The sequence below is a fragment of the Mercenaria mercenaria genome, chromosome 1 (genome assembly GCF_021730395.1).
Source record: "Mercenaria mercenaria strain notata chromosome 1, MADL_Memer_1, whole genome shotgun sequence".
NCBI classification, from domain to species: Eukaryota; Metazoa; Mollusca; class Bivalvia; order Venerida; family Veneridae; genus Mercenaria; species Mercenaria mercenaria.
In genome coordinates this window covers 76,851,224-76,874,067 of record NC_069361.1, presented here as the reverse complement: position 1 = coordinate 76,874,067, position 22,844 = coordinate 76,851,224, and the positions used below count along the sequence as shown (strand labels likewise).

General features: G+C 36.6%; 1 protein-coding gene and 1 long non-coding RNA gene across 2 annotated transcripts; one reads left to right on the top strand and one right to left on the bottom strand.

Moving 5' to 3' along the window:
• Positions 1–8,557: 8,557 nt before the first annotated feature.
• On the bottom strand, positions 8,558–14,908 carry LOC123533371 (neurofilament heavy polypeptide-like). Its single transcript, XM_053519253.1, has 5 exons — positions 14,234–14,908; positions 13,075–13,303; positions 11,177–11,327; positions 9,877–10,203; positions 8,558–9,415 (listed from the first exon to the last, which is right to left on the bottom strand). The coding sequence occupies exons 1-5, from the start codon at positions 14,794–14,796 to the stop codon at positions 8,577–8,579; spliced, it is 2,109 nt and encodes a 702-aa protein (XP_053375228.1). The 5' UTR covers positions 14,797–14,908; the 3' UTR covers positions 8,558–8,576.
• Positions 14,909–19,080: 4,172 nt separating this feature from the next.
• On the top strand, positions 19,081–22,418 carry LOC123533381 (uncharacterized). The gene is made up of 2 exons (XR_006682820.2): positions 19,081–19,794; positions 21,705–22,418. It is a non-coding gene; the product is annotated as an uncharacterized LOC123533381 (long non-coding RNA).
• Positions 22,419–22,844: the final 426 nt, after the last annotated feature.

Below are 22,844 nucleotides of genomic sequence, written 5' to 3'. Positions count from 1 at the left end.
AGGGAAATATAGCGCCACTACTGTGACTGCGTGTACATATGTAGGCACACATGATTTGAAATATAGAAAGTATATGCGCGGTTAAAGCCCCAACTTTTACTACTCTGGCAGTAAGTTTTGTAGGAGGAGCCTATCAAATAACAACGCTACTCTAGGCTGTCTGTGAGCTAAAAATAGCTCACTTTAAATGATTCACAGGCAGATGTAAACAATGGTCAGTTGAAGAAGAAATTTGAACTAGTTTGCATGTTTTGATGGTAAACAACTATTATTATCCATATTGTGCATCCATATCAGTATCAATCCTATGAAAAATTGAGTCAAGACTAGCATTCCTGATTTTAATCTTGTTTACGTAAATTTAACAATGAAACTCAAAATCAAACATTCATTTAACTAAAATTATCATTGCTGGCTGGTCCATTAATTGAGATAACCTAGCAATAAATGTAGAAATAATAAACTTTAAGTCTGGGATGCAGAACAATACACACAAATTAGCAAGTGCTGCTGTGATAAGGACTAATAAAAATGATAAGCTATTTGAAATTATATTTATCACTGTATGTCTGTAATTAGTAGTTCCCTATTTCTTTAAAACATTTTTATGATATGACATATAAAAATATAACTGTAGAAATGACTATGATATTCTATTTGGTTTAAAAATTCAAAATTACTTTCTGGAGAAGTTTTGCAATACACTCTAGCTTGGTGTTAATTCCATTGATACGAAGCCTTCTGACGATCAGGTTTGTTGATAAAATTAACCACGTGGGAATTGTTTACATTCTCTGTTCCTCTAGGGTTCATGACCTCATTAGCTCCTCCCGGCAAATTCAAATTTTTGGCAGTTAGGTTTAAATAATTTTTTGAAACTATACTTCAACAATTTTTGTTTTAAAAAATAAAAACACCAATTGATAAAGAATATTTCAATGTGTATTTATGCAATTTTTCATAACTTTTTATTCAGTGGTTTATTTAAAATTTTGAAAAAGGGCTCTCTGATGTGAAACATGCATAATTTATATAAAAACCTGCCCCGGCACCATCTTGTGGCTTTTATATGGCAGTTGGGGGTTTAAGTCTATAGAGTCTATCAATTCATTTCATAAGATATACAAGTTTCTTCTTTTTCCTTCGTTGAAATTTTTTTTTTACCAAAATTGTCTTAAATCAAAATGAAAAAAAAAACAACATCAAAACAAAACCATGTGGTTCAATTTTATCTGTATCAAGCGTTTTGAAATTATGTCTACACGTACTTGATGAACTTGCATTCTCCTAACAGGCTAGTACCCCTATCAATCAACGCTTGATTTTAGACATAAGTCTTGAAATGCTAAAAACATTAAAATGATAACATTTTTCAACAGAACTCGGTACAACCTCGTTACCGCATCAATAGTTACATTCGAGCTGGATATTCCCACTTGCACCTACAACCAGTGAGACAGTCGAATAGGTCAAATAAATGATGTCTGAAAATGGGTAATTCGTTTCAAACCGGGTACCCGCATTACAGCTACGACGAACGGGTACCCTGGTGCTCGTCTGGGCCCTGGTGTTTCAGGTGACAAAAAATGCACGAAATGTCAATTAATACGCACGACTGTACATATATATTCCGCCAAATGTAAAGATATAATCATTTTTTATCTAATTTACAGACTTTTAAATTTTACAAGTACCCGAATGTTGAATTTTCAAAAGGAAAACATTTCAAACAGCTGATATAAATACAAGTTCTAGATTCACAGGTACGGAACCTGAATGTAAAACAATAATCCTCTCTGTTTCTAAAATTTAACACATTCTTCAAGTACATTATCCTCATGTATGTTAACAAGCATCCATGAAATTCATATCTTTTCAATCTGAGTATATCATTACTGACATTATTATAAAAAATTATTGATGAAGATGTCCAAATGACGCAATGATGTGATACAGATGTATGGAGTACCACAGCTGTCTTACATGTCATTTTGTATTGTCCATACATCGTTTGTTTCTGTCTAAAAGCTGTGTTTGTTTCATGCTTTACAGTGGATTACTAAAATACTCCCGCTAAAACATAGAAATCCAAATATAAGTGTCACTGGTACAGAACTACACTTAAACGCGAAAGAATAAGAAGTATAAATAATTACACATTTTTATCGAGAATATGCTTCAGTAAAGACAAAACGCACGCTTAAATGTAAAGGGAACATGCACATATTGTCTACGAATAATGTAAACTTGCCTACGGAACGTTTTATCATAAGCGAAAATACACAATTTAATATATAAGTGATCTTGACTATCAATAAGGTAACCTTGTTTATGGAACAAGGACGTACCTGTATGTAAAAAGTGTATGGTGTTTTGTCGTTTTATGGTGTACACTGTACATTATTACGTGGTAATTTTACATACTAAGACACTATTTAGACAAGGTCCGCCGTTCTTCGACTTCTTCTTCTTCTTACAACCTACACTGTCAGACCAGCAGCCTCGACGAAGCGTGTGGTTCACCGCAGATCCTCAATGCCTCCATACAGTCACGTTCTGGTGGATCGAGGTATCTTTTGGCCAAGTCGCAGCTCGCTCCTGGCCGTGCCTTTTACATAACTGGAGTGCATGCTATATGGTCTGGTCTTCTTTTCACCACATGGACAAGTTGGTGATGGTGCCAGTCTGTATTTCTTGTACATAATAATAATAATAATAATAATAATAATAATAAAGCCTTTATTTAACGAGGAAACTCATTTGACGAACAACATCAATCTTCCATGAGGCCCTCAAAACAATACATAACATATACATCTAAAATATTTACATGGTACATTGTAACATATAGAAGACAGACAAGTGCATTTAATACCAGTATTTTGTTTATACTATAACTATACGAAGTGCAATATTAGAAATATTAAGTATTATGATTGTGTGTTGTGCCAAGCAATGTATAGTGATTTGAATTGCCCTACTGATGATGCTCTTTTTATATGACTTGGTAAGGAATTCCAGATAGTAGCACCAGAATAGGTAAAACTTTTTTTAAATACTTCAGTTTTCGGTCGAGGAAGGTAAAGCTGCAAATTAGAATCTGACCTCAAAGGTCGAGCATTTATGTCATGTATATCACAGCTAAATGTAAATGAATTTCTGAGGTAAATAGGTGCTTGATCGTTTAGACTTTTGTACATTAAAACTGCTTTTTGAAATATTACCCGCTCCGGAAAAGTCATCCAGTTTAATTCTCGAAATAATTCAGCAGAAGGGGTATCGAAGTCTTTATCAAGAATTAGGCGAGCTGCTCTTTTTTGAAACTTAACAATTTTGTCTTCTAATGAATTAGAACAGCTTCCCCATATTACACAACAGTAATCGAAGTGAGGCAGTATGTAAGAGTTATAGAACATTTTCCTCATATGTACAGAAAGATATACTTTGATGCGAGACAACAGGTATAAAAGTGAATTGCATTTTTTCAAAATATTATCAACATGTGTATTCCAAGACAAATCATTTTCAATAGTAACGCCGAGTAACTTTTCTTTCGTACTGCAGTCTAGAGTTTCATCTCTGAAATGAATAACTGGGGGCTCGTCATATACTTGCTTGACTTTATGTTTTGATGCAACATACATTACTTTGGTTTTTGCAGAGTTTATCTCCATTGCATTAGTCTTACACCATGCATCAACATTTTTACTAATATTGGATAATGTTTCAGTCACATTTTCAAGATTTGAGTTCGATGTTGATATGGTTGTATCGTCTGCAGAAATATCTGTGACTGCCGATGAAACCGATAATGGAAGGTCATTTATGTATATTAAAAATAGCAAGGGCCCTAGCACCGATCCTTGAGGAACACCTGGTGTTACTATGCTGGGATCTGAATATACACCAGAAATGAAGGTTTGCTGAGTCCTGTCATGAAGATAAGATGAAAACCAAGAAACAGTGGAATCATGCAAACCATATGAATTTAATTTATGTACCAAGATGTCATGATTTAGTAAGTCAAATGCCTTAGACAAGTCAAGAAATATAGTCCCAACTATTTCATTGTTATCAATTGCTGTGATCCAGTCATCTAAGAGTTTCGCAAGGACTGTTTGACAGGAGTGATTTACTCTGAATCCAGACTGACGACTATACAGCAAATCATTCGACTCAAGGTACTGTCTTAAATGCAGGGTAACATGACGTTCAAGAATCAAAGATATTGTTGGAAGAATGGAAATTGACCTATAATTAAGTTTGTCATTTTTAGGACCCTTTTTATGAATAGGGATAACCTTGGCTTTTTTGAATGCCCGTGGGAATGAGTTGGTAGCAATACTATTGTTATATATTTTAGTGAGCACTGGAGCAATGACAGAAGCAGCTGCTTTTAAAAATTTTGGGCTTATGTTATCATAACCTGTGGACTTCTTTATGTCTAGATTCTTTGAGCAATGAGCTTGTTGTGTCCTGAGCGAAGCCTGACCAGCATCACTTGTTCCGACCAGTCAAGGAGATGAAAAGCATCTTCCTCAATCCTTGGTCTCGTTAGTGCCTTGATGATGGTGACTTTCTCCTTGTAGCTCACAGGTGTTGTTGGTTGTTCTGACTGAGCTCCTAGCTTTGCCAGTTGGTCTGCTTCTTCATTGTCTGCAAGTCCACAATAGAATGGAATCCACTGGAGTGCCATACTTTGACAAGTTGGGATAAATATCTTTTTGATAGAATAAGACGTTATATAGTCGACACATAATAAGACAACTGTGGCGTTCCATACAAATTATATCAGGTGTACCCGCAAGTCTGATATATGACACTTAATCAAATACATGTGTGAATATTGTACATGTATAACTTGCCTGTCTTTTATTTGATTAAAACATCACGCTTCTTATTACAAGGCGCCAACCTCCGCTATCCACTTCCAGTAAATTCTATTTGTTTTACACGCTTGTTACATTGCTGGTCACGGCTTAACTTATGTGTGTGCGTACGTGCGTGCGTGTGTTAAGAATTGAAATGATTTTTTTCGGTGTTCATGCGAAATGAATGACAAAATAGGATCCGCGTAGGATAGCATTGTTAGTCATATTAGAATTTGTGTTTAGCGTCTTTTTAAACATGTTTTCAGTCAATTAATCAACGATGTCTACTTTTAGCAGATGGCACAGTTTACATCTCACTGGATTATCATACCGTAGACACAACATGATATACAACCCAGTCACATTATCCCGAGACCAGGCTGACCTGTCCTAGAACCATCCTCTTAATGCTAAGATTCCTGTCAAATGACTGCTAGAAAAACATGGAAGTGGGTTAATATTATGCACAAACTAAAGTTCTCATTAGACTGTCGATCTCTTGAAACAATATATGCCTCCTTTGTAAGACCTATTCTCGAACACACTGACATGGAGTGGAGTTGCTGTACTAAATGCGAGTTCGATCAACTAGACAAAATACAAAATGAAATGTGCATGCATCGCCTCTTGTATATGCTACTAGACTTGTTTCTTCAGAAAATCTATATCTACAGTAACTACAGAAACCCTCTCAGTCAATACAAACATAGACTATGAACCAGCTTACCTATCTTCTCTCGTTCTTCAGCAGGGTGATTCACATTACAAAAATAAGAAGTTCTGAAGAAATTCATATAGTTCCTGCTAGAACAACTTTCTATTATAATTTCTTTCTACCCACCATTATTCGAGAGTGGAACCTACTGGCACCAGCAAACCGCAACTTACATAAAAATTAACAATACACTCCGCCATATTATTACTCTGGTGACAGGAAACCAAGTGTGCCATCCAAGACTTCACGCTTCTTTGAGTGTCCACTTTTTTTCTGCCTGTCGTAACAACCTTTAAAATACTTCAAAGAAATTTGGTACAAACTTTAGCACAAATCACTATGTCCACGAAGGAGAAGATTCTATAAGACTATATAAGTCTTTCATTTTTATCCTTTCCTGCTTACCATGTACAGCCTATAATGTATGTATTTATTATATACCTATATAAATTCTATAAAACATCGGCTTGTATTTCACAGGCAGAAAAAAATCCGTATTGTACCTGTACCTTCCGTATTGTATGCTGCCGGACTACTTTCATTAATATGTATGAACTTACACCGTTCTATAAATAACGCACATAAAAACTTCACTTAGGTCCATTTTGATATCAATAAACATTGAAGATTTCGTTCAATAACAAAACAACAAACAAATAGGTAGAGGTATATAATAAAAGGGTCATCATAACAGTAGCTAGACCTGGAATTTTGTACTCGGCTCTCATGGATTTTCCAAGGTCTGATCACACTCGGCGCTTGCACGCCTCGTGAGATCCGATCTGGCAAAAATCCACTCGAGCCGAATACAGCATCCCAGATCAAGCCCCTATTGTAGGCCTATTTAATTAATCTTGTAGAATTACATGTATTACTGGGAATAGCTACGTCTAAACTGAAACTAATGCTGAGCGCCAAGCGAGGAGGTTAATACTGACATTTTTCTCGTATTTGGTACGACACAGTAATCGAATCCCCGGAACCATTTACTATGATGGTGCAGGCGCTCTGCCCCAGGGCTATGGGAAAAGGATATGTGACTAAAAAAAGATCTGGTGCGCCTGTGATATATACCAGACTCTGGTATATACCGGATTCAAGCGATTGGAACAAAAAGTATCTTTAAATAATGTGTATATTCTGTAACTATGGTAATACTAACCCTAACCTTTAGTCAGTATATTATACATATTACACACTAAATGATTGCGGACATGCAAAAATTTGCTTAAAAATACATTGTTCTGGCATTTATAAGGAAATGTAAATCAAGCAGGGAATAAATGTTGTGCTATAACTGATAGTTTTTTTTATTTATATAGTACACATTCATATCAAACAAGACATATTGGTAACTTAATAAATGTTATTAAGAAAAAATATCGGCCTGGATGAACTTGTTACATTAGTTAAAAAAAAAAATACATTCCTCGATTAAGGATTTGATCCCAGGACCGTCATCTTGGATAAACCGGAACTCATGCAGGACGTCTTTATCAATAGATGCTTTGGACGGACTTCTTCTCATTTATGCAAATAAGATGATTTTACATATTATACGTCAGTAAACTGGAGGACTTTGTTATATTGTCTGCCTTGCTCTAAAAATAAATAATTCTAGAATGTAAAAAAAATTCTATGTCTTTTAATTTATAACGGATCCATATATGGAAATCTTACATTCTAACATGACTCGAGTTGTTGATTGTCAGTTAAACAAAGAAGGTCAAGCAATGTATTTTTTGCTATAAACATCAGTTGACGCTCGGACCGGTAAGAGATCATTATGATGCCAATAATGACGTCAAATTGCCGCGTGACGTCCGGTACTACTCGGATAAATGAAGTCGAACATAATTTTATTCAAAATGTTTCAATGAAAACAATCAAGACATTCTTGTGGTACATAGTCTTATTCACCACGTCCCATCGTTCAAATGCTTAGATAATTAACCGCTCGGACTAACGCCCTCGTGTTTCACTTCCTGTGCATTTTAACTCTGAACCGTGATTAAGCAGGCGAAAATCCATTCGAAGGCCTTGATAATTTGAAAAATAAAACAAAATGTGGATATGAATAACGTGCACTAAAACATGAAAAATGATTAACATCCCGAAAATAAAATGAAAAAGGCGCAACAATGTCCTTAACGTGATAAAAAACTAAATAACTAAATAAAATACAATGTCTTCGGATTATAGTTCTAATTTTGTTCACACGTCATTTTAACGTTTTTATCAAATGTTTGAGGTCGTGGGAGTGAAATAAAGGTATTACATGACTTTTGCATTACACTAGTTTAATAAAGCTTTGATGTTGACGTTGTTTGAAGTATAAGAGACGTTGGTCGAATTTATTTGGTCTGTAACAATTAAAGATAGAAGTTTTGATGCGTCAGAAGGAAAAGCTAACATAATACATTTGTGTCTATCCTCATTAAATTTAGTAAACTCGTTGAACAAAATTGATAAAATGCTCGGCACAGCCTCGCATTTTATTATTTTATTAAATTCAATACAAAAAGACACTCATGTAATAATACTGTATCTCTATTTACGTGACGTTAACCGGTCGCGACATTGTGCGTTACGTTGTTAACATCTTTTTTTACAACTGGAAGATATCAAAAAAATTTGCACACAGACATAAACATTGTATTTGAATATATGGTAAAATAGGAAAATTTCATAAAATGTACGCGAAAATGTCATGAAATTTGTGCATTTCTCAAGGTACACGGCCCTAACATATTAGTTTGCAAAATTTCCTTTTATGATACTTTGGTGTAGATCTAACGCACGTTTTTCCACCGAAAGCCAAGCTGATGGATTTGTTGGTGCCAGAATCCGTATAGCAGGTGTATCACTGAGTTATATGGATTTTGATTGAAACCTGCTTGGTTTCAGCGAAGTTGGTGTTTTTCGTATCTTTCATTTAATCATTTCGAGTGTTTTAAACCGAAAGTGAATTTGACATTTTAAGTGTATTTTTACCTTTTAGATGATTTTGACCTTTTAGAAGATTTTGACGTTTTTGGCGACTTTGATCTCTTAGGTGAAATTAACTTTTTAGGTTTCGTTGACCTCTTACTTGATTTTGACCTTTTTGGCGACTTTGATTTCCTTGGTGATTTTAACCTTTTAGGTGCTGTTGACCTCTTAGGTGATTTTGACCTTTTTGGCGACTTTGATCTCTTAGATGGTTTTAACTTTTTAGGTGTTGTCGACCTCTTAGGTGATTTTGACCTTTTTGGGGACTTCGACAGTTTCGAGACTTTGGACTCGTCTAGAACTTTTGATCTCTTCGGTGACTTTGCCGACTTTACCATTTTTGGTGATTTTGACGTTTTGGGCAATTGTTCTTTTTTATACCCCTTCGTGGACTTTGATTTTTTCCTTTTACTGTCGTCCTTTTTGTTGAACTTTGAACTGTCCTTTTTACTTCTGTTGGGCCATGAATTGTTTCTTCTACTGTCATCCTTTTTCTTGGGCTTTAAATTATCCTTTTTATTGTCATCCTTTTTATTGTCATCCTTTTTATTGGACTTTGAATTTTTATTGTTACCAGTGTCCTTTATCTTCGAATATGACTTATTATTGTCATCATTTTCATTCGTTCTCGTATTATACTTTATATCCTCGTCATTTCCTGGTTTTATACCTGACATATTGCTGCGATAATCAGCACCTGACTCAAATAGCGGTAAACTGCTAAAACTGCAACTTTCTAACTCCACGTCCGCTATATCTGGGAGGTTTTCTGGTTTCTGCAGTAACGTAATATCGTCTGGTATCAGTTCTTGGTCAAACTCAAGGATGCTTTGTATTTCTACAATTACATGTAAACATCGGTCTTACTAAAATACTTGTGGAAGCCTTTTCCACAGCAGGAAACTGCAAATCGACGAAAAGATTTTAATATTGATTTTTTAAAGAGAATATAGGGTTAATACATTTTCGCTGCGGATGTTAACACATGAAAATAACCTATATAGATTACATCGTATTTTATTATAACGTTATTCAGTTATATAATATTATATGTAAGACATAAAACAAATATATTAGGTTAGTATCACCAGTAACTGAATTACATAGTCGGTTTTTCTCCATGTTTCGTTTATTCAATAGCAATATGAATATAAATAGGATCTCACATACAGAAAATACCCAAAAGTGCACCATAACATAGATTTTTTTCAAAAGGTTGCTTTATTTACGGAAACAGAAGTTCCTGTATCATGGTACTGAAATGATCTCCTTAAAATATTCAAAATGCGGCATATTAACGTTTCTTTTTTCCACCACCGCCGCGCTTTTTCCCTGATTTTCCCTTTTTCGGCGATTTCATCTTTTTCGGCGACTTCATTTTTTTCCTTGATTTTGATTTTGTTTTCGCTGACTTCTTGGATTTCGGTTTGTCTTTTTTCTTCTTATTCTTACTATTTTTCTTACTTTTACCACCGCCACCACCGCCGCCACCACCGTCGCCTCCGTCGTCATCACCACCACCTCCTGAATCCATGAGATCTTGGAGCTTATCAATCCCGTCTGCTAGCGTAGAGTCGTCTGCTGTCGTGTCCTGATCTGTGCTTTCGCCGCGGATGTTTTTCAACGCTGCAAGATACACAAACGTACATTATTCTTTCAGAAAGCACTCATATAACCAAAAAAACAACAACTTTTCAGCATTCCAGCGTTCCCAAAATACAAAGAAATTATTAAAAAGATCTCTTCTAGTGTATGATATCGTTTAAAGCCGGTTCCCAGCATTGTAAATGTCAAAAAGTGTTCCTGGACCCCGTAAAGTAATTGACAAATTCTGTCTCACACGAATTAAAGAGGACAAAATTAATGATTTATGTAGAAAATGTAAACAAAGAACATTTTCTCGCCCGGTCGTGTTCCACCATCTAAGCTAACAGGGATCAGTTAGAAATATCGAAATTTAACCCTTATCATGCTGGATTTATTCTGCCTTTGCGACCAGTGCAGATCATTATCAGCCTGAACATCTGTGCAGTCTGATCATGGCCTGCACTATTTGCCATTCTGTCAGTATCTTTTTGGTATTCACCCCTTTTAACAGTTCGTGTTACTGTAAAAATTGAAAGATGGACTGGTTCATTATAGAAATTTAGCAGGGTAAGGGTTATGAAGGTAGTAGACCGCTATAACAATCGGAATTTTCCGTTCGAATTCGAATTCTCCTTGAATTCTGTGTCAAGTATCGGTTTTTGTACATTTTGTAACGGTTTGAATGACATATGTTTTCGAAAATTTATAAAAAAAAAGAAAAAAGAAAGATATCGATTTCGTAATGTTAAATAAAATCAGGGTTTACTTTTCAATGACGGATGACCGTCTTTGTATACCTTCTAAACAATATATACAATATACCGAATTCATAGACTCTTCTACAGTAGCCATAATCGTTACAAAAAGCACAACACTGAGACATTTATCGACACCAAACTGGTACTATACTCGGAATTCAACCGTCCCTCGCATACCTAGTACAGCCGATATGGTTAACTTAAAAACAGCACGCATGACTGAGACTACACAATCTATCAACCGGTAAACCTACCTTTTTCTTTGTATTTTGCTGCATTTCCACCAGTGCACGATTTGCACATAGTAGGGAACAAGAAGCCCCGCCCGGGTCCCTCGGGGTCACCTTCTTCGAAGGCACTCTGCACAGAGGTCTGTAGATACCTCAATAAAATCATCACAAATGCCTGAAAGTGCGAGAAAGTATGAGTTAAACTACGTATTGTTTAAGTTTGTGTTTCTTAAAGAATGTACATTTTTATCATTAATGAGTATCTATTATTATTAGCTATTTCTCTTCCCCCAACCACCATAACCCCTTGGGTTCATAGTAATAAAACTTTGTCAAATTAGAGCTTCATTGCATAAAGAGAGAATATCAAATCTTACGTTTAAGGGTTTTCTATTTTCATGTTCAGTAGACAATAGTTTCTGTGCTGAAATTTAGTATAATAAATTTGAGCCGCACAAAGAGAAAACCAACATATTGCTTTTGCGACCAGCCTGGATCCAGACCAGCCTGCGCATCCGCACAGTCTGATCAGGAGGCTGTTCGCTAACGGTTTCTCTAATTGAAATAGGCTTTGAAAGCGAACAGCATGGATCCTGACCAGACTGCGCGGATGCGCAGGCTGGTGTGGATCTATGCTGGTCGCAAATGCACTATGTTGGTTTTCTCATGGTGCGGCTCATTATATTATTATATATTTTGACATTTGTAGTCACCTGACATACTTCCCTGACTAGAGTAAAGTCTACACTGAGGCACATGTTTAACAAATCAAAGTCCGGAGCGACACTTTCCTTCAAAATAAGAATGTCCCTACATTTGTTCCGAAACATTCTTGCATAAAAACTACCTTTTTCACTAGATCCGCCCATGTATTAACGGGAGAAAAATCGTGTGCAAACAAGGCAATTCGCGTGCTGTTAATACCCGATTTTTATTTTTGAAAAGCTTTCCCAGGGACGTATATGTATTTCTGCGCAGATTGACATCTGATATCTGCTTGCGTCTTGTTTCTTTCATAAAAACCTCTTCTTGAAGCATAAAAGATGCAATCTAAACCATAGAATGTTTTGCTGTATCAGTAACTAACGCCAAATGCGCTGCCCCCACTCCGGTTTCTTCCCTTGTTTACTCCCCTTTTAGAACTCGCCGTCGATTCAGATTTTGTAGACAACCGTGAATGTTAAAGAATGGCGAGTAACCTGTGCGATTCTTTGTTTTTAGGAATCATATTTATGATTTTGGTAAGTATCAGTCGGTATGTTTTTATCTAATTTCTCGAAGAATTTATATAAACTTATAAGCTTGGAAGCTTGACACTACGTTCATACTCATCCGTACTCCAACTGTGTCCGTACTCAATATGACTCGAATGTAAAGTTATTATTCTTGAAATTGTGCTCGAGTCCACCAGATTGTGAAGTGATACAAAGAGCTATAAAAATAATATTTATACTTCTTTGAGTGATATGAACAATTACTGGTAATTTTATGTTTGTAATAACGAGAGATAAAAAAAATCGTTTAAAAACCTTCAGGATGTGCTTTTGATAGTGTTGTTTATTTCTGGACCCTGGATACGGATATTTAAAACATGTTTACCGTTTCCAAGAACAACAGAATGGTAAATAAAAAATGTACCTGAATCGTCAAGTCATCACATATGAAAACAATACATAAAGTCGTCGTGTAATGTTTTTTTATGCAAGAATAGCGACAATACACGTTTGTTTTGTGTATTAACGTCTGCAGAAGCCCTTGGGATATGTTTGTGATCTCGACCTTCGGTCTCGGTCACAAACAACCCCGCAGGCTTCTGCAGATGTTCCTACATTAAAGTTAATGTGTATCAGCAAAGATTACTACGAAAACTTCTTAGTATTTTAGCACTGGCAAAGAATATGTTTCAACATTTGTAAGTATACCTGTGCGCCGAACAGAACCATGATAGCAGATCCTGCTGGGTGCAGAATTTTATTCTCAAATTCGTCCATAAGAACTTCAGTACAGCCGTTACCATACAACGTCACAGTTTCATAGTTCTTGTGCATCGATCTGTTTTCAACGTTGTTGGTGACGCAAGGACGATGTACCCTGACGTCACAGCAACTGAACGGAACGTCATCGGTAAAAATATCATCGTCCTTCATTTTGCTAGGAAATATAAAACATAAAATGCATGGAATTACTATTAAAATCTATGGGGAAAAAACTTGTCACATTGAATTCTTTCTTTCTTTCCTCGGCAATCATTTTTTGAACCAGTGTTTAAGATAATACAAATTTTGTTTGAATTTACACTTAAACCAGGGAATGTATTTTTAATGGTTTAAACCATATTTTACCAGTTTTAAATCATAACTAGATCTGATGAATAGATAGCGTACAATGAACGTGTGTGTGCATTTATGCGAGAGAGCATTAGGCTTTGTCATGTTTAAGCCCCGCAAATTTGATATTATCAAAACTTTAACAATGACTTTTTACTTCCACACACTTTTCAGTCAAATCTAATAATGTAAATCCACCTAATGTTTGATCTACCTTCTCCGCAACAAACGCTATTTTCTCAATGATTTCTATTGTAGGAAGACACCATTCATATTTTTCTTCATTCTAAAGAATTCAAAGGGCCGCTATAGAAACTTTTTAAAAATTTTGAAATATCTTGAATTGTTAAGAATTTATTGTCAAAAACGTTTTTGATATCGTATATTTTTGTAATTACCGTTTTTAAATTTTGTCTGATTTAGACAACAAATACACGTACTTAAAAGTCCAGTTTTGGCTTCAATTGTTGACTGAATGTTCTGGCTTAGTTAGCAATAAAACAATATTTGGAGTTAATGATATAACTCTAAGAAAAGCCTTATAATTATTTAGTAATATTACTGATTGATAAAACAGCCTACATATCGTACGTTATATAATTTTACAATTACGTCTGCAGCAAATCCATATACAAACGACCCCATCTGTGTAACTTTTAAGGATCCCCGTTAAAAGATATTGCGACAATCCGCGAAGTGGTTTGTTATAAAACCAGCGCTTTTAAGAGTGCTGTCAATATCGGGAAGTACGTACCTTCTCACAGTTGCATCTTTCTTGTCAACATAGTCTGTATTTATCCAGCCAACTTCAAACCAGTCCTCGAACGAGCGACTTCCGCAGCATCTGGATCTCATCTGTAAACGGTCGATTGCGACTTTCACTGGCAGACTACTTTTATAACGCTTCATAGAGTCGCGAAGGCCGGTGTGCAGGGCATCCTCAATAGTACCTCTCATTGCAAGTGTGCCAATACCTGCAGCCAGTACGACCCAAATGAACAAAAACATAACAATCAAAACTGGAATAAGAACTAACCGAAATTTCTCGCATGTGTTGGCGAATCCGGAGTCGTATGCAAATTTAACAGTAGCACCGTTTATCAGAAACATGAGTGTTCCAGCACTTACTAAGAAATGAGGAATGACTCCGGAATTATAACTCTCGAGCAGAATAAGCTCATCAGAAATGTGAACTTGGATAAATATCCCAACACAAATCACACACAGACCGGCAAGGGCTAAGACTGCACAAAGAATTGCTGTCACAACCCCGAGCTTGTTTCTTGCATTTTCCGTTAATACGATCGAAACGACCATGTTGTAAGTACTTGTCGTCTCTAACTGGTCCCGTTCAAATATGCTAAAGGATTTGCCGATCTCTCATTCAAACCAACAGGGTATGTACCAGCGCCGCCATTTGTAACAATAAATATGACGTTTTACTGACGTCATACGTCAACGTTTTAGTGCCGTTGCCAGGTTTTCCCGCCATACTTAGTTAGGTACGTATTATTCTACATGACAATGGTTTTGGTATTTTCTTTATAACCTTTTTGATGATCACATTAGCATTATGAATCACTCTAAAGAAGTCAGTGTCGTAAAAATATGTGTCGGTTAGTCCAAAAAAACATATAAAGGTATTTTTCAACGAAATCATAATACTTTTCAAGTAGACTTAAACTTATCATTATGTGTGATATTGATATTTGACCAATCGTGAGCGGTTATGACTGTAGATACTTGGGCAACAACCTGATAGGCGCAGATAGTTTGGAGAGACAATCCGAGTGCGATACCCAATGTACATTTTGATTCTTAAACGTGTTCGAACACGCAAAGACCTCTTTCTTGGGTAGCACAGATATTGCCATCTTAACTGGGCGAAATCTCAGAAATGTTCAATGTCCGGACCGGAATTTGAACGACAGACCTCTTGATTGGCATTCAGCAGGAATGTTCAGTGTCCGGACCGGAATTTGAACTACAGACCTATTGATTGGCATTCAAAAGATTTACCAACAGACCACCAGACTCATTGTACATAGCACACATATACATCATAAACAACGCCTATGAATTTAATGGAAATGGTTCGAAAGTATTAACAATCTATGTGTGGCAGATTATAATGCAAAAATTCTAAGTCGGCTTTTTCCAGAAGTATCAGCTGTCAAATAATAAGGCAGAATATTTTATACATGTGATCACCAAAACGTAATGTATATATGAGCCGTGCCATGAGAAAACCAACGTAGTGGGTATGCGACCAGCATGGATCCAGACCAGCCTGCGCATCCGCGCAGTCTGGTCAGGCTCTATGCTGTTCGCTTTTAAAGCTTTTTGGAATTGGAGAAACTGTTAGCGAACAGCATGGGTCCTGACCAGACTGCGCGGATGCGCAGGCTGGTCTGGATCCATGCTGGTCGCATACCCACTATGTTGGTTTTCCCATGGCACGGCTCATATGTCAAACATAGTGCAGAATAACTTGTTATTCATAATCATTTTAAAGATATCCAATACGCATTTTTCACTTAATAATCTATTTTTAAATATCAACACCAGATTTCGGAATATAAGATAGAAATTGGCCTATATTGTTGAACATTTAAGTCTCAGACTTTAAATCTTTAAACATTAATGTTCTTTTATTTTTTATTTATTGACGCAGTTGAAAATATGCAGACCTTTTCGTAGGCATGAGAGCTGTCTTTAATAATCAACGTTTTTTGAACAAATGGTAGTCAATTAACAAAAACAGTGCTAATTGAAACTTTAGTACGCAGAAAAAAAAACCATCATGTTTATGAATATGTGAATCGTAGGTCTGTTGCAATACAGTCAGTACGTACCCTGCAAATAAACTAAATCAAAATAAATATTTTATAAAATACATTTTTTCTGCATACAATTGTATCTGTGAAAATAACTGTTAGGTTCTAAGACGCAATTTACATGCAACTTAACACTTTTACCTTTTATTCCAGTTAGCGCAAAAATTCCTTTGATCGTGTCAAAAATTATCCATCCATCACGTTCATTACCCTTACCTATATAACTCTTGCAGTTCAACATTCACCTGAATACTCTAAAGCTGTTAAAAAATCGCACGGCTGATATTGAATTATTTGTATATAAAAATCTGTAACGTAACACTTGATCAAATGCTAATTGACAATATAATTTTGAACTTTGGCATACATTTGGGGAAAAAAATATTGTTACTGACATATCATTTTTATTTAAACTCAAAACACTGAATCAAATAACTTTAATCATTTAACGATCTCTAACTATTTTTAAAATTAAGTCACAGTCAGATTCAGCTCAGCTGCAACAGGACCTTTACCATCACTAGCTCTGCAAATACCTTCTACCATAGTTGACTACTACAAGTACTCATTCTTCCCCAGAACTATGTTAGAGTGGAACGTTTTACCATCTCATGTAGTCAGTGCTGAAACAATCTTCGGATTCAAATCAGTACTGGCTGCATCGATGCTCCAACCATGATTATTACATATACTTGTTTTATCCTATTTTTAACCCTACTAATATTTCTCTTTTCCTGCACAACAGCTTATGTATGTACATGTCTTACACTTAGGGCAATAAGGTGTCCGGTTTTTTTGTACCTTTTTTTATCAACAACTGTCAGGGAGTACTAGGTGGACTGAGTAGCTTGGGAAACCTGATAGTCTTTCACTTTTTTAACCCCCCACGCATGGCCAAAATGTATCAGTATTGAACGAGGCCATTATCATAAAAGAAGAAGAAAAAAGAAGTAACAAAAGTAGACATTTGTTAATCGCATTTCTTAAACGAACGAAGTCCATAGCAAGAAAACAAAATCATAAAAAAAATGGAAAAACATTGTCATTCTTCCAAATATATGATCATCTATTACAATTTTTCGTGGTTTCTGAACACATTTGTCGCAAAAATACTGTAACTAGACTATACAGAAATGTTGTACGCAGTTTCTTGGCCCAACAGTTCTAACTTTGACTTTTTGGCTGAATGGCGACTCGGTCGATATTCATATTTCTCGAGGTGAACATTTTTCACATCACCCTGTCAGTAAAGCAGTCTGAAAGACAGCTTTATCACCCCGCCGCTGTTATGGATAGTGAAAGGGTTGATAGTATTGGGTGGAAGCATTGACGTTGTTAAGTATATTTTATAGTCCATGTATCATGAGTTTGCACATCGTCTTGATGAGGTGATCATTTGACCCAAGTTTCATGAAAATCCTTTAAGGGGTTTAGGAGATACAGAGCGGACACAAAATGGAAGGCTCAAACCTTTGACCTTGAGTTGTGACCTTGACCTTGAGCCGACATGGCGGACTCATAAATTCTGCCTATCGTATCGTCTTGATGAGGTGATCATTTGACCCAAGTTTCATGAAATATTCTTCAAGGGGTTTAGGAGATACAGAGCGAACACAATATGGAAGGCTCAAACCTTTGACCTTGAGTTGTGACCTTGACCTTGAATCGATATGGCTGACTTATAGGTTCTTCACATCGTCTTGATGAGGTAATCATTTTCATGAAATATTCTTTATGGGGTCTAGGAGATACAGAGCGGACACAAAATGGAAGGCTCAAACCTTTGACATTGAGTTGTGGCCTTGACCTTGAGCCGACATGGCTGACTAATGAGTTAAAGAGTTTTGCGCATTGTTTAGATGCGGTGTTCATTTAACCCAAGTTTCATGAAAATCCTTCTAGGAGTTTAAGTTATATGGAGCAGACACAATTGTTACGGACGGACGGAAACCATTCATATACCCCCCCCTACCCCAACCCACGCACCCGCACCACCACCACCACCACCACCACTCGTTCGGGGGATTTAATAAAATACTGACGTCGATCTTCTTATTCCATTCATTTTTTGCAAATAATACCAAAATATATTTATGAAATCCGCATCATTCTACATGTATCATCTAAAATATACCGTCGATATTTCTAATACAGTTATGAATGGCCAATTCTGGCCACCTTTCCAGTTTGGCTTCGAAACCACACTAGAACTGTTTAGTTATTTCCGATCATTCATGTAGTGGAACTATCTGCCTGGCTTGGTTTGCGCAATGTCTTTGGCTCTACAAAGGCCTACGCTTGAGTCTGAAATGATGTCCGGGGTGACTTTATGGAGTTTCCTTCAAAATCCGCTGTTTCTTCGACATATCTTCAGAATTAGGCTAGGTTTTATATTTTTGAATTCTGGACAGTTGACCAAATGTAAAAGTATATTTGAATTATGCAAAATCATCTATGTAATCAACTATATGCTGTAAAGCTAGTGACTGTATATATGTGTGCACATGATGGCATCTTCTTTGTATCCGACTTTTGTATATTAATTAAAGGGACGGGAATCGAGATTTTAGCTAAAAATATCTTTCTATAAAACTGAACTTTGTTCATATTATGAGCATAAAAACATGAGTTTTTCTTTCTGAACTATTTGTAGAAATGTTAAATGAGTCGCACCATAAGAAAACCAACATAGTGCGTTTGCGATCAGCATGAATCCAGACCAGCCTGCGCATCCGCTCAATCTGGTCAGGATCCATGCTGTTCGCTAACGGTTTCTCTAATTGCAATAGGCTTTGAAAGCGAACTGCATGGATCCTGACCAGACTGCGCGGATTCGCAGGCTGGTCTGGATCCGTGCTGGTCGCAAACGCACTATGTTGGTTTTCTCATGGCGCGGCTCAAATCAAGAAATAAACTTCCCTTATAAGGGAATCGAACCAGGATTATTTCAGAAATAAAAACGTTCCAACCATCTTGACCATATACACCAAGTAGGAATTATAACAATAATTTCCTGATATCTTAAAATTTTCTAATTGTCTCCCTTTAACTAATTTAACTGATCTTACAAGTGTTTATGTACCAAATACAGTTTGGAGTTAGGATACCATTTCACACATTCATTCCTGATTCAGCCCATTGAATATATATAATATCTATATTATGCATGTCTTTATAATGGAATGAAAGAAAGTTAGAGGAATGTCAATACATCCTTAAACATTTAATCGATCTATTTTGTGTACTTTAATATGTGTATAACATTATTTCTCACTATTAAATAGTAAAAAAAATGATGTTACTTGGATGTTTTAGAAAGTGTTGTTGTTTTTATCGTTTTTTATTTACAAAACATGAATAAATGCATACTTATTATACTTGTATGTAAATTTTAAAACAGTAGTGGAGTCAAGAGATACTTGAAACAGACGAAACAAAATGGCTAACAGAAGTGGCAAATTTTGATAATATAACAAAGGTAAGTACGGCATTTTTTCTACTGAACGTTAAAGCCGGGTAAAGTATATATAGAGTGTTTTAATCGAGCGCATGACAACGGCTCGAAAGGTTCTTACTAGTAATATGGCATTACCGAAGAAATCAAATCACGCTCATTATGTATTTTGAACACCAGACAATAGCATTTTGTTTTAAAAAGAGATACTAAAATACACTGACGAGATAAAGAAACGCCTCATTCAAACTTGGTATACAATTTTTCGTTAACCGTGATTCAAAATTAGAAAAGAACAATTTCATTCGCAAATTAGATGCTTTACAAGAATTTATGGTCAATAAGAAATCATTTCATTGTCGCATTATGCTTAAATCTTGAATTTTAATAGCCCGGTCGGAGAAATGCATTAGAAAAATCAGTAGCGCGTGTGGCCACCTCTGCTAGCAACCACAGCAGCAAGGCGACGCCTCATAGAGCCGCACCAGTTGCGTAACAGATACCGAGGGATTCTGGCCCACTCCTGGTGCAGCGCTGCTACCAGTTCCCGGACGTTTGCTGGCTGGGGTTGACGTTGGCGTAACCGCCGTCCGAGATAATCCCACGCGTGTTCAATCGGATTGCAGTCCGGTGAACACGCCGGCCAAGGTGAAACATTAATTTTTCTAGCCTGTAGAAAGTCCCTGGTGACGCGTGCAACGTGAGGTCGCGCGTTGTCGTGCTGATAGACTAATCCTTGACGTTGACGGAATAAAGGGACAACTACATGACGTAATATCTGGTCGATGTAACGCCTGGCTGTGAGATTACCTTGGCAAACGACGAGTTTGGACTTAAACCTGTGGTTGATTGCTGCCCACACCATTACTCCACCTCCACCGTAACGATTGTGCTCCAAAACGCAATTGTTTGCGTAGCGTTCATGGCGTCGTCTATAGACACGGATACGTCCGTCGGCTTTCCACAAGTTGAAACGCGACTCGTCACTGAACACTACGTTCTGCCAACGCTGGCCGCGATGGTTGCGGGCCCAAATAAGACGTTGGTGACGGTGGCGTAACTTTAGAATTAGACCGCGGTAGGGCCTACGACAGGTAATTCCGCGTTCTCTGAGTCGATTTCTCACTGTATGTCGACTAATTGGACGTCCACGGTTACCTACAACTATACGTGACGTAGATTGCGCCGTCACAAATCTGTCACGTAAATGACGTTGACGTATATAATTATCCTGTCGTATTGACGTTACACGCGGTCTGCCTGAACGTGGTCTATCGATAGACGTTCCCGTGTCTCTAACACGTCGAATAAGACGCACAATTGTCGAACGAGAGACGTTGAAACGTCTAGCAACTTGTTCCTGCGTTCGCCCACATTCAAGCATAGCCAAAACCTGAGCCCTCTCTTCAGAATTCAGCCTCGGCATTACGAAAACTAATGTTTTTTTCAGAGAATAGCTGAAAATATGGTTCTGTGTCGTATTACACATGTACATGTGCAAAAATCGTTCAATCAAACCACATGGTTTACATGCACGGACTGCACGAGGAAATCATGACCAGGTACATGAAGTGAACAAATGGCTGAATGAAATCGCGCGAGTTTTTGTTCACTGTGTTTGTCGGTCAGAGTACATGTAGATTTACTACGTTTCACAACAATTAAAAGCGTTAGGAAAAGAAATAACGCCAAATTTAAATGAGGCGTTTCTTTATCTCGTCAGTATATGTATTCTCGGGTTTCTAAACACACGTAAAAACGTGTTTCTATCATTGGCAATTAGCATTACCATATGATATAATAGCTGATTTGTTTGATTTATGTATTTTCGTACCATTTTATTACAATCAACAATGTCTGAATAAATTCCAGGTGAAAAAAAAAATCATTTGTAAAAATTTGAGATTTTATACATTTATTTTTTTTTTTTGCAGATATACTAGTAATTGCATTCCACAAGCGGCCATCTTTACTTGCTCAAGACGATCATTGTGTATTTATACGTTATTATATGGAGGGACAGTTCGCAGTTCTATGGGCAATGGTTCGAGCATGCTGAAGTCAAAGAGGACCAAGCCTAGAGTAGTGCTTGAGTCCCCGCAAGGTTCGAGCACAGACACTTCGCAGCCTAGAGTGACGTTCGCCAATAAACGGACCGGTATGAATTTAATCAAGGCCCGTCCTCAAATGACTGATATTGGAACAATGCATTCTGACTTGTTAAAGGGAGGACGGGTTCGATTTCAGCGTAGCCAGTCAAATAGACTAGGTTCGAATATCACCATGAACGATTCGTTTACTTCCATTAGATCAACGGCATCTGGTCCGGTGGATGGGGTATGGGAGCCCATGTTAGATCCATACGAACGGACAAACGATACAAACATGGCACGTGCAAATAGGATTACACAAAATGGTGACGTTAATTTAAACGAAAATAGTTACTCTAGGTACATTGGATTTAATGAAAGAGATTATAGTTATGGAACTAGGGTTGAAAATGGTTTGGCAAAAGTTGAAGAAATATGAGTCGTGTTTTACACTTACATCTTCCTGAAATTATCTTGTTTTCATGCATCATATCATTATCTCGTTATAAACAGATGTAGAATATATTTAGTAAATGCATAAAAAAAAAAAAACTGTGAGCTATTAGTTTTTTTTTCATCATGAAACATGCAGGTGTTCTGCAGATGTATTGCGAGACTTTATGAGCGCAATACTGTTCTGCGACAGAAAAGATGTACATTTCTCAATGGAAAGCCACTATTCTCTTAATTACATACGCATCTTATTGGTTTTATACATCGGACATGTAAATAACATTGACATACGGAAACATATTGACGTCTCATGTCCTATGCAGGTAAATATGTAGATGAAAATGCGTACCTAATAAAACGGTCCTATTGAAAAGTTATATGCCGACGACTAGTGTTGGCCATCCTCATCATAAACAATAACTTAATTGAAATGCAGTTTCACTGCAATTGAAAGAAAACACTGGCCAAGCTCACTCGTGATTTAATCGACACTGCTGTCAAAATAGTTTCACTGCACTTATTAATATTTAC